Below are 12,679 nucleotides of genomic sequence, written 5' to 3'. Positions count from 1 at the left end.
TGGTGTTGGCCATTCTTAATCAACTAAAGTAAGGTAATCTTAGTACAGACATACCAGGCTTTTATTCGTGGAGAGGATAGAAAATTTACAACCTTATATCACTAACAAGCTCAACTAGGCACCACAACGCACAGGTCAAGTAATTTCTATAAAATTTGAAATGAACCCACAGCTAAAATTCCCAATTACTAGAAGAGCCACACCCTTATACCTCATCAAAATCCTGGAAACTTCTATATATTTTCAACAACCCCACTATCTTAATTACATATATGTCTAGATCTCCAATCCACCTAAAATTTAAAAAGTAAAAATTCACCTATTTTCTACGTCAGAGTATGAGTTTACATACAAATAAGTAAATCATCCTGTCAGAATTTCGAAATCAAGTCCAGATTTTAGACCCAATAAAATAAATTCTGAACCAAAATTCTCTCGGGTATGATTTGGTGAGACAGACCATGGGGAATGGGGAGCCAGATCTATATAAATTTTATTAACTACCCAATTAAGTCAATTGTAGAATACAAACCAAAAATCAGCAAAATATAATAGATACGAATAAAAACAGTTACGAAATATTGCATCCTCTTCACACTCACTGCTATCTGACTTGGTTCCTGAAAAACTCTCTAGTGATTGCTCAGTGTTCCCACTTCCCATCATAAACCCAAAACCAACTCTCTGCAAACCTCGCTCCGCAATCTGCAAAAGGGCAACTCTCTTCTGCTCGCTATTCACCTTCAACCTCTTCTCCACAGCTTCCTTCTCCAACAAGGCTGCTCTCAGCAAATTGTTGGTATCTCTATTCTCCTCTGTCAAACTCACCACACTATTCTCCAACTCCCTCTTCTCCTTCTTCCTCAATTATTTGTACTCATTCACCTTCTCTTCAGCCTCAGAAGCAAGTCTTGTAACTACCAATAGCTCTTCAGTCAATTCCAATTCCAAACGCATTGAATCACTCTTTTCTATGCCTTTAATGAACTTGACATCATCATCATCATCAGTTTTTTCTACAGCCACATTTTTTATGATCCTTTCCAAGCTCACATTTGCTGATGAAAGAGACTCCAAGCATTTAGACAAAATCTCATTACTTTGCTCTCTCTTCATTTCCATGTCTTCAATTCTCTCCCTGAAAATTTCAACTTCCTTTTCAAGTTTTTTCCAATTGTGCCCTAATGATTTGTCCCCCAAGCATCTTTTGAGTTGGCTTTGCTCAAAAAAAGAAGAAAAATTGGCCTCTTTTACTTGTTGATCTTCAACCCAAATACAGTGCTTGCTCTTCATACTCTTTTTTTTTTCCCCTGAATTCTCAGGAAAAAAGGAAAGGAAAGAAAGAAAGAAAACTTCACCCCCTAAATTATCTTCATTGGTTCTCCGCATTTCATCTCTATCAGGTATCTAATGTTACTCTTTAATTTCCATATCTATGTTTTGATTAATCTAATTTATGTATATCAGCATTTGGGTTTTCAAGAAATTTTAATAATGTACTGAGCTGAGATTCTCGTAGGTGAAATGAAATTAAGTCAATTTTTGGTGGAGTTGGTTTCTTAGAGGTTTCTCTCGTGATGAAATGATGGGATTATTTATTTGTTCTCAATTATTTTTTATCAAATAGACAATTTCTGGGCTGTTGAAAAATATTTTACTTGTTTTTTGTTCTTTTGATTTTGATTTATACATTTATAAGCCAATACTTTGTATGTAAACTAACTAAAACAATATTGGCATATTATCTACTTTCTTATATGAGTTTGCTCTATTTTTGTCATATACTCTATGATGAGTTCTATTTAATATCCAAATATAAAGGTAAAGTGAGCTATTTCATTCTACTTGGAGTGAATTATATGGTACTAATTAAAGAAAACAAATCAAAACTATGATTGGATTCAGAAAACTTAAAGTTGTACTTCCATCTTAAAGTTATCTACCAACTTTGATACAAGAACACTTGATGGGCACTAAATTGTCTCTCTCTCTCTCTTTACTGTTTTCTGGCTGGAATTGAATTCTGGGTTGATTGGTCTGGATTTTATTGCTGTTTTTTTCTCTGAATTACTGGGTTAGCAATTGTTTGAAGCAGGAAGATCTTATCAGTTTTGCCTAATGATAAACGCAGTTTATATGAGTTCTGTTTCAATCATTTCAGGACCACAAGAGTACAATAAAAGCAATTTACACGGGTTCTGAATTTTTGGAGAGTGTTTTTGCTGGTGTTGAAGTTGGTATAGTGTTTCTGTACTTGGCGTTTTTTGTTCATACTAGTTCGTAACTGTCCTTTATGCCTTAACAAGCTTAAATGATCATTTATTCTGCTGGACTAATCCTGAATATTGATGCACAGGCTCGATGCTTATTTGTTTCGTCAATTTCAGTTATTCAGGATTCACTCCACGAACATAAACAACGGGTGGACTTGCCAAAAAGTAAGTGTTATGTTTATGGATAGTTTCCCTTGATATCAATGTACAAAATGTGTCTGTGCATGCATGTTTTCATGTCACTCAAACTACATCAACATCAAGAACAAGAATATTCACAAGCTCATTCCCTCCCTCCCAATACTATTACAATTTTTTTTGGTCACTGTTGTATATGCAAAAACAATCAATAGAATATTCTTTAGATATTTTAATTAATTTCTTCTTTTTGTAGAGAAAGAAAGAAAGATAAAACTTGTTCTAATTGTAGCTTAAATATTAGGATATTAATGTTTATGCATTTTTGTTGAGTGTTCTACAATTCTAACATCTACTAGTCTTCCTAAAAAAAATAGTTGTTGGGTTTATTATATCTGTGTATTTATATGTATTGAAAGAATGTTAGCTACTTGTTGTCTTTGGTTGATTTGTGTTGAATTTCATTTTCTTATCTATAGTATTTACAAGTTATATTAAATATAAGAAAGTGAAACTAATTTTCATTTCCATTAAAGATATTTGGTTTCGTTTGTCTATTAATTGTTTTAATGTTTGCACAATAACTCTCTCCTTTGCTCATTATTGTATTCTCTCAAACTTGTTCCTCATATTTTTTTTAATCCTATTGAAACATATTGTGCATTGTTGTAGGTACTTTTCCTTCGGATAAAGAGAGAAGACATTTCTACCTTAGGTTAAAGAGAGAGAGAGAAGACATTTCTGTAGAGCATCAGGTTTAATCCTTAATGGGCTTATATGCTTATAGAGATTGAATGATCTTATTTGTTTGTTATTCTGTTTAAATCAAACTTGAACTAAATTTATTGTTTGTATTGGTATTATCTCTTGTTCTAAATGTTATACTCATGATCAAATAACGAAGTCAGTAGTTAAAAGGAAACTCTTTCTCAAAACTAGAACAACATATTCAATGGCACATTTAAATAAATGTGTAGAGTGCAGAATGTAATTTAGTAAAAACAGAAGTGAACCAAAATGAATATAGCCCAGAAAACTAAATAGAGAAGAAGAAAAGAAATAATGAAACCAACACAAGAATTATATTGGTTGAAGAACAAAGATCACTGTGATCTTTGTCTCTACTCCAGTTTCGAACTTGATCTCATATTCTTTATTGAACAATTGATAAAGTATGAATCCTATAAGGCAAATAAATTTATAAACAACTAAATATCTTTGTCCTTTTTTCTCTTGATCTGATTTTTTTTTTTTTTTTTTATTATGAAGAAGACTAGGACTTATATAGCTAGCTTAGATAGCAGCTAAGTGAAGAAAATGTTGAACAAAAATTGGGTGAAACTAAACAGGTATTATTTCAAAAATAACTTTAAATTTCAAGTAATATTGAAGGCCTAAGAAAATATATTAAGGTTAATCTCTTTTTTTTTAAAAAATATGTAGAGCTACAAAAGAGTACACGGATGCGGCATGGGACTTTGTGAAAATGGTAGAAAGAAATTATGGTTTTCCAAATAAAATTATCTGTCCTTGTAAGAAGTGTCGAAACTTAAATCATCATTGTGTTGATGATGTTTTTGAGCACTTAGTTATAACCGGAATGGATCCAACTTATCGTATTTGGGTTCACCATGGAGAGCAACCCATTGATACTCAAGTTGACGAAGTTTCGAATGATATGGATGCATTTGATTTATACACGACTGCTGCCATGGATGATGTGGAGGTGGTGAAGACGATGAATTTGTTAACGAAGATCTTCAAAAGAAGTTGGAGGATGCGGAAACTCCTTTATATGAAGGGAGTGAGAAATACACAAAACTTTCATCAATTGTAGCTTTATATAGGTTGAAGAATCTGAATGGTTGGACAGACAAAAGTTTTACAAAGCTTTTAGAACTCCTTTGTGATATGTTTCCCAAAAACAATGTACTTCCTGATTCCATGTACTCAGTTAGGAAATTTTTGAGAAATTTCGATTTGAAATATGAAAAGATTGATGCTTGTATTAATGATTGTTGCTTATTTAGAAAGGAGAAGGCTAAAATGGATGTTTGTCCAAAGTGTAGTGTTTCTAGATGGAAAGTTGATAAACACACAAAGAATGTTAAAGTTGGTGAGGCTGCCAAAGTTTTGAGGTATTTTCCGATAATACCCCGATTGAAAAGATTGTTTAGATCAAAAGAAATGGCTGAAAACTTAAGGTGGCATTTCACTCATAAAAGTATTGATGGGAAGATGCGACATCCAGTGGATACACCTGCTTAGGATTCCATTAATGAAAGATGGCCAGAGTTTAATCTTGAACCACACAACCTTAGGCTCGGACTAGCTGCTGATGGAATTAACCCCTATAAAAGTCTAAGCTCCACTTATAGTTGTTGGCCAGTGATGCTTGTTATCTATAATTTACCACCTTGGTTGTGCATGAGGGACGAAAATACATTTTTGTCATTATTGATTCCAGGTCGTAAACAACCTGGAAACGATATTGATATTTATTTGGAGCCTTTTATTGAAGACTTAAACAAGTTGTGGAATAATGGAGTGCATACTTATGATGCATTCGACAAAAGCTTCTTCAATTTGAAGGCAATGTTGTTGTGGACAATAAACGATTTTCCTGCATATGGAAATCTTGCTGGGTGTACAACCAAAGGCAAGACAGCTTGCCCGATTTGTGGTAATGATACATGTGCAACTAGGCTGAAACATAGTAAAAAATTTTCATACCAAAATACTAGGAGATGTCTCCCGTTTGATCATCCATATCGGTCTAAGAAAGCATGGTTCAATGGAGCTACAGAAGAAAGGGGCCCCCCTACAGTTTTGAGTGGTAGTGAAATTGTTGAAGAACTAAATCAAATTACCAACGATTTTGGAAAAAATATGAATCCCAAAAAAAGGAGTCGGGATAATAAGGTGGAAGGAATGTGGAAGAAGAAATCTATATTTTTCAATCTACCATATTGGGAGGTTAGTTTAATATATTTTGAAGTTATTTAAAATTGAAAGTTTAAGCTTATAAAATGTAACTTCAATTTGTTGATGATGTGTCTTTAATCTTTGTAGGTTTTGTTAGTTCATCATAATTTGGATGTTATGCATATAGAAAAAAATGTGTGTGATAGTATTATTAGCACATTGTTGGGCTTGAATGGAAAATCCAAAGATCATCTTAATGCTCGATTGGATTTAAAGGATTTGGGTATCAAGAAGGCCTTGCATCCGGTGGAGAAAGATGGGATTATACGACTTCCAGCAGCATCTTACACACTTTCTAGATCAGAGAAGACAATGTTTTGCCAAAGGTTATTTGATTTAAAGTTACCTGATGGTTATAGCTCAAACATTAGTAACTGTGTAGTAGTTGAGGAACGTAAGTTGATGGGGCTTAAGTCTCATGATTTCCATGTCTTAATGCAACAATTGCTGGTAGTGGCCATTCGAGGATTGATGGAGGATGGTCCAAGAGAGGCAATTATAAGACTTAGCAAATTTTTTAATGGAATATGCCAACATGTGGTTGACGTAAAAGAAATCATAGAATTGGAAGCAGAAGTAGTTGAAACAATTTGTATGTTTGAAAGATATTTTCCTCCTTCATTCTTCGACTCTATGGTACATTTAGTTGTTCACCTTGGACGAGAAGTGTTATTATGTGGTCCTGTTCAATTTCGATGGATGTATCACTTTGAAAGGTAAATATTTTTAGTAACCTTTCAATAGTATAACATGAATTTCCCTTAACTAATGAGGAAGGTTCATTCTTTATTTGTAGATATATGAAGTTACTTAAAGGGTATGTGATGCAACCTACACATCCCGAAGCATCTATTGCTGAACGTTACATTGCAGATGAGTCAATGCGCTTTTGTGCATCATTTTTGAAACAATCTAATGACGAAGGTTCCTTCATTGGACGTAACGAATATAATGATAGTGATGTGATACTTGAAGGTCGTCCACTTCATCGTGGTGTAACTGTTACACTAAATGATAAGGATCTAGCTAGTGCACATCGCTATGTATTATTCAATTTAGCTGTCACAGAGCAATATTTAGAGTGAGTGGATAAACTTATTATCTTCTAATTTCACTGTCGCTTAATTATTGATGGTGATTAATTTTTTTTTTAAATATAGGATGCATCTACAAGAACTAAAAAAGAATAACAATACTTTAAGAACCAATCACACTCTACTTTGGAAACAACATACTGAGCTTTTTCCCTTGTGGTTAGAAGAAAAGGTATGGGCCAATAATTTTTAACATAGCATCAAATTTGTATTAATCTGAAATTACGATTAAATTATGTGATAAAAATGTTTCCTTCTATAGTTTTCTACTGCAGAATTTGATGCTATGTTATCAAGATTGGCACATGGTCCTCGTAAAGCAGTCATATCCTATAAGGGATATGTTATTAATGGGCAGCGATTTCATACTAAGGATGCAGAGAGAACGACACAAAATAGTGGTGTTTATATGGAAGCAACAACAATGTGTAGATCTAGTGCTAAAGATGATGCACAATTGGCTGATGTTGTAGGATATTATGGGTTAATTAATCAGATTATACTCTTGGACTATTACAGTTTTCATATCCCTTTATTTAGGTGCAATTGGGCACATGTTGGCAAGGGTGTAAAGAAGGTTGATTGGTATACTCTTGTAAACCTACACCAAGGACAAAATGAGTTTATTAGAGAACCATTCATACTTGCTTCACAAGCTAAACAGATATTTTACGCAAGGGAGAATGAAAATTCAAATTGGTATATTGTGTTAAAGGCTCCACCAAGAGGACACTACGAATCAGAAATATATGATGACCAACATGATGAGAATTCGATTGCTCAAAGTTAAAAAGTACAACATTTTCTTATTAATCATAAAATGTATAGTCATTACTTTTTTATGATTTTTTTTTATTATTGTACTTATTAAGTTTCTTGAACTGCTTTAAAAATTGTTTCCTTAACTTGAGCATTGTGATTGTCATATTTAAAATACATGTTTTTGTATGATGCAAATTTAGTGCATATTTCAAATTACTTTTAACTAAATCTCTTAATCTCTTAATCTTATACAGGTACAATATGGAGACTAGAAAAAAGAAGCAGGATGGAAGTGTAGTCAATGAAAAGGATGGAGGTTTAGTCAATGAAAAGGAGGTTGGATCACCTTCAACTCAAGTTCACTTGCAACCTGGTGCTTTGAAAGCAATTGTGGCAGAAAAGAGGAGGCAATTAGCAGCTAAGTTTGGAAAGTTGGCAGAGAAGAAGAAATCGAAGCTTCGTTTTGCATCCTCTACTAAAGTTGTAATGGATTCACCACCTGCATCTAAAAGATCTTATGAAGCAGCGTTTGGTATAAATCCAACAAATGAGGATGACAACGAAGATGAAAACATGTCCCCACAACGAGCAACGGCGTTAGGTAGAACCCAAGCAACATCTCCACTCCACAACCTGAACAAAACAAGAAGATCTCTGCGCCATTTTGTTGACAATGATTTTGAAGATGATTTTAACACTCCACAAAAGAATTCAAAAACTATGATGAACGAGTCACCCAAGTCTAGGTTGATTAGGCCATCAACCAAAGGTTCTCCTGCTGCTAATACAAGGTCCTCCCATCGCCAATCTATTGCTCATGAAGAAGATGTGCCTCTCAATAATAATCAGGAAGAATTTCTAGTTAACTCTACAGAGCATGTCACTCAAAACAAAAGAAAAAGAGGCCCAACAAAGCTGAAAGGTATTGCTCTCCAACCTGATGGTCGTATTACTGTAAGGTTTAATGCAAGAGGGCCTGTAGGGGAAGGCTCGGTTAGTCTTTCATCATTTATAGGTCCTCTTGTAAGGGAACTTGTACCATACACAATAGCTGATTGGCGAAAGGTTCCAAAATCAATGAAAGATATTTTGTGGTCAACAATCCAGGTTCTAAACTTATATTTATTCATGTGTTAAAAGATAAAATTTTTAGGTGAATACTCATAAATTAATATTTAATGTGAATGCAGACAAGGTATAAGGTGGACAAAGATTGGGAACGAGACTGGTGTATGAAAGTAATGGGAGACCTGTGGAGATCTTCCAAGTCCAGGCTAGTTACTAAGCTGAACGAGCTACCAAATGAACAAGAACGACTAAAATTAAAGCCTGATAATATCAAATCAGAAACTGAATGGAGAGTATTTGTGCGTGAAAAAACCAGTAAACAATTTCAGGTAACCAAAATTTCGATATGTGTATTATATAGATTCTGCTTATTACAAATAAATTGGGTACCATACTTATTTCAGTTTGGTTTATTATCAGGAGAAAGATTGAGAAAAAAAAAACACTCATTGCTTACTTAGCTGTTACATCTCTGATATTGATGAATTATAGTTTTAATGCTTTTGGTATCTATAATCATGGTGTTCACTATAAACAGTAGCAGGTTTAATTTTCATTAAAGTTGTATTTAGCAAAAGAAGTTCATTATTCTTTTGCACTTGCTGCTAAGGTTGTTTATAGTACACATTAAGTTATGCTTTCCCTTGTATTTAAAACTTGAACTAAATATATATATATTCTATTTAATATATATAGAAAATTTTGAGTGCATAAATAGAATAAACAATAAGAAGACATGTCTGGCTACAGAGAAGAAATGACACAGAGGTTATAGGCATCACTAGCCTATAAATTAACACAGAGTCAATTTTATTAAGGGGCAAAAAAAAATCTTACCATAGAAGTGTTACCATTTAAATATTCTCTTTTTTTTTCTAGTTTGTCAACCCTCAAGGATTTTGTTGGTATAATAAATATAATGAGGTCAGTCAAGTCAGGTTATGCATTACTTGAGGGCATAAATTTTGCAGTTAGAAATTGACTTACCACTGTTGGTCTTTTTTTTTTTTTTTTTTTATGCTACTCCACTCCATCTTATTGTATATAAGTCATAGGGACGTTGGATTGGGATTACTTCTTAAATTCCTTGAGAGATTCGATCCATTTACATCTTCTCTTACAGAATCACTCATTTCACACATTTAAACTTAATTTAACAAAAACAGAAAAAGAGATACCATATGAGGCCTGTTAACAGTTTCATTTAACATATAAATCATTTATGTACAGAGAAAATATAGAATATACACAGGGTTTCTTGTTTACATATAATGTAACGTATCTACCACATTCAATTGATGAAACTCGATAATATTAGTGTTTGGTTAAGAGGCCAACAGATCAAATGATCACTATTCACAAGAGCTGCATTGAGACTACAATTATGGTTAGTTTTTAGAATATCTTTATGCTCTAAATTTGAACTCTTGCAACCACAAACAAATTTCAGATTCCAAATTTACAATTGGCTTAATTGTATTCAAATTATGTGAGCAGTTGCTGCCCTGTTTTCATGAAACTTTTGTACTTTAAATGATTTATTTTTTTCCAATTCTCTTCTTGAAAATGTGTTTCTAAATTTATTTGACAAAGCTATTCAAGAGACACTATTATCACCATTCACAGTCCACCAACCATCCCATCCCTGTTCAGGAGGAGTTGTACTGTGTTTACTATTTCATTGCTAGAATACTGGTTCTGTATGTTTCTTTTGCTGCTGGAGTGTTTACTGTTGGAGTGTTTATTACATACTCTTTTCTTTGCTGCCATAGTTACTGTTTTATTGTTGAAAAACTATTATGTGTACTGTGTTTACTGTTTTATTGCTAGAATACTGGTTTAGTTTTTTTGTTTTACTGCTGGAGTGTTTGGTATTCTGTATGTTCAATCGCTGGTTCATTTCTTATTTATTTTAGGCGATTAGCAATAAGTTTAAAGAGATGAGGAAGAAACAACTCCCACATACATGCAGCAGGAGAGGATATGCTCGAACAATGGATGACATGGTAAAAATTTAATAAATATTTTTGGTAGCTAAACATAAGAAAATATATGTTCTCTTTCTGAAAAATGTACTTGGATACAGAGTAGGGAAAGCTCAAAACATGTAACAAGAGTTCAAGCTTTCTTAAAGACACACACAAAGAAGAATGGTGAACCTGTGAATGCACAAGCTGCTGAAGTTATTGTAAGTAATTTACCCTTTGTTTGTAGAAACATATGTATTTGTATGCACATAGACTTATTTAACAGTCAACTTGAAATGATTTATAGGAGAAGCTACAAGTTCTTGCAAATGAAAAACCAGATTCATGCACAACACAGAATACTGTACAAGATGCTCTCACTATCATATTTGGTCCTGACAAGAATGGTAGATCATTAGCTAATGGGAGGGGAGTAACTAATACAAAGTTAGCTATTCTAAGAGCAAGAGATGACCATATTTCACAATTGGAATCAAGTCAATGTGAGATGAAGAATAAAATGTCTGAGATGATGAATCTTATTAATACTATTGCAAAAAGTGTAAACATTCAGGTAAATTAAATTAATTGACTTCTGTTTATTTTACTCTATTCATTGAAAATTATAAATGACTAAATTATTCTCAAACTTGTAGGGGTTTACTCAACCAAGTGAAGCGGAGTCACACATGCCTTCTCCTATGGTAACTACAATTTTAATTACTACCTATCATTTCACTTTTAATTTTTTAAGTATCAATATTATCTATAAATAAATATATGTTTTATCATGTAACAGAGTGTTAATAATCTGAAGTTCACTCCTGAAAACAATGCTTGCAATTTACTTGATTGGAATGGAAGTGGAGAAATTGTTGCAGAAGGTCGATGGTCTTCTAGTGATCCTTTATGTGAGGTGCATCATCTTCGTCTTGGGCCTAATGCAATGAGAGTTTGGGTTGATGTTGCTAAGAAACCTACTGCATATTTATGGAGACCAACATCACATATGAGTACAATTGAAGAAGCGGTTGGTTGCACTGTTGCTTGGCCTTCTAATAAAGTTACAATGAGGTAAAATTTCATGCAACTTAAAAATGATTTATAAATAGTACAAAAAATCAGCTGTAGTAACTAATTATATCATCAAAATATATAGGAAATGAACATAATGGATGAAATTCAATTGTTTCTTGGTAGATATCTTTGGTACGTATCTTTGCATAAAATTAACTAATGAATGAACATGTGTTTTCAACTATTTTGGCTACATTTGTTTTCTTAATTTTATATATTTTTCACTCTTACAGGTGCACAACTAATGAATGAAGTGTAATATTTTGGAGGGACGCCCATGATCAACAAATTATGAATCAGTTTGTTTTAAAACTTTTGCTTATGTATTTTGTCTTGCAATATACTCGTACTTTTGGGATATTGATATTTTAGCTTTATGTAGCGAACATATTAAGAATATTTGAATTTATGTTAAGGTATAATTTTTAACGTGTTATATGTTTATCATTTGTTGCAATTATTCATATGTTGAAAGATAAAAAAATATAAAAGTTTTTGTTATGCCATGAAATTGTTCATATGGCAATTAATAAATGTTAGGAAAATGATTAATGATAACAATAAAGAAACGCTATTAAAAGTAGGATGATTACAAACAAAAAACGCTATGTCTGATTACTAATTACATTTTCAAAATGCTATTACATATCTTTACATAACGTTTGAAAAATGCTATTAAAAGTAAGGATAATTACAAACATAAAATGCTACGACTGATAACTAATTACATTCTTAAAACGCTATTGTATATCTTTACATAACAATTTAAAAACGCTATTCACAGTAAGTACGACTACAAACATAAAACGCTACGACTTATAATTAATTGCATTTTAAAAACGCTATTGCATATATTCACATAGCGTTTTCAAAACGCTATTAAAAGTAAATAATACTACAAACAAAAAACACTATGGTTGATAACTAATTACATTTTAAAAACGCTATTGTATACCTTTCAATATCATTTCTGCATAACGTTTGAAAAACACTATTAAAAGTAAGTATTTTCAATTTAACATAATCAATGACTACATACATAAAACGCTATGACTGACATCTAATTATATTTTTAAAACGCTATTATATATCTTTCAATAGCATTTTTACATCACAATTTAAAAACGCTATGAAAAGGTCCAGACTTTTAATAACATGGGATAATATAGCGTTTGTAATAACGCTATCATTTGTTAAAGACAGCGTTTTAAAAACGCTATGGAATGCAGTTTTTCTTGTAGTGATTAAAAAGTTTAAAACACATACAAGGGATCCCAAAAAGTTTAAAATAATATACAATTATAACCAAGGTACA

General features: G+C 32.4%; 1 protein-coding gene across 1 annotated transcript; it reads left to right on the top strand.

Annotated features, from left to right (window-relative positions):
- The first annotated feature begins 9,665 nt into the window (after positions 1-9,665).
- LOC133806509 (uncharacterized) lies at positions 9,666-11,365 on the top strand. Its single transcript, XM_062244600.1, has 6 exons — positions 9,666-9,707; positions 9,914-10,051; positions 10,407-10,508; positions 10,595-10,861; positions 10,944-10,991; positions 11,087-11,365. The coding sequence occupies exons 1-6, from the start codon at positions 9,666-9,668 to the stop codon at positions 11,363-11,365; spliced, it is 876 nt and encodes a 291-aa protein (XP_062100584.1).
- The last annotated feature ends 1,314 nt before the right edge of the window (positions 11,366-12,679 follow it).

Source organism: Humulus lupulus, chromosome X, assembly GCF_963169125.1.
Source record: "Humulus lupulus chromosome X, drHumLupu1.1, whole genome shotgun sequence".
In the NCBI taxonomy this organism is placed as follows: Eukaryota; Viridiplantae; Streptophyta; class Magnoliopsida; order Rosales; family Cannabaceae; genus Humulus; species Humulus lupulus.
The sequence above is the reverse complement of the archived record's forward strand: the minus strand, read 5'-3'. Positions and strand labels throughout refer to the sequence as shown.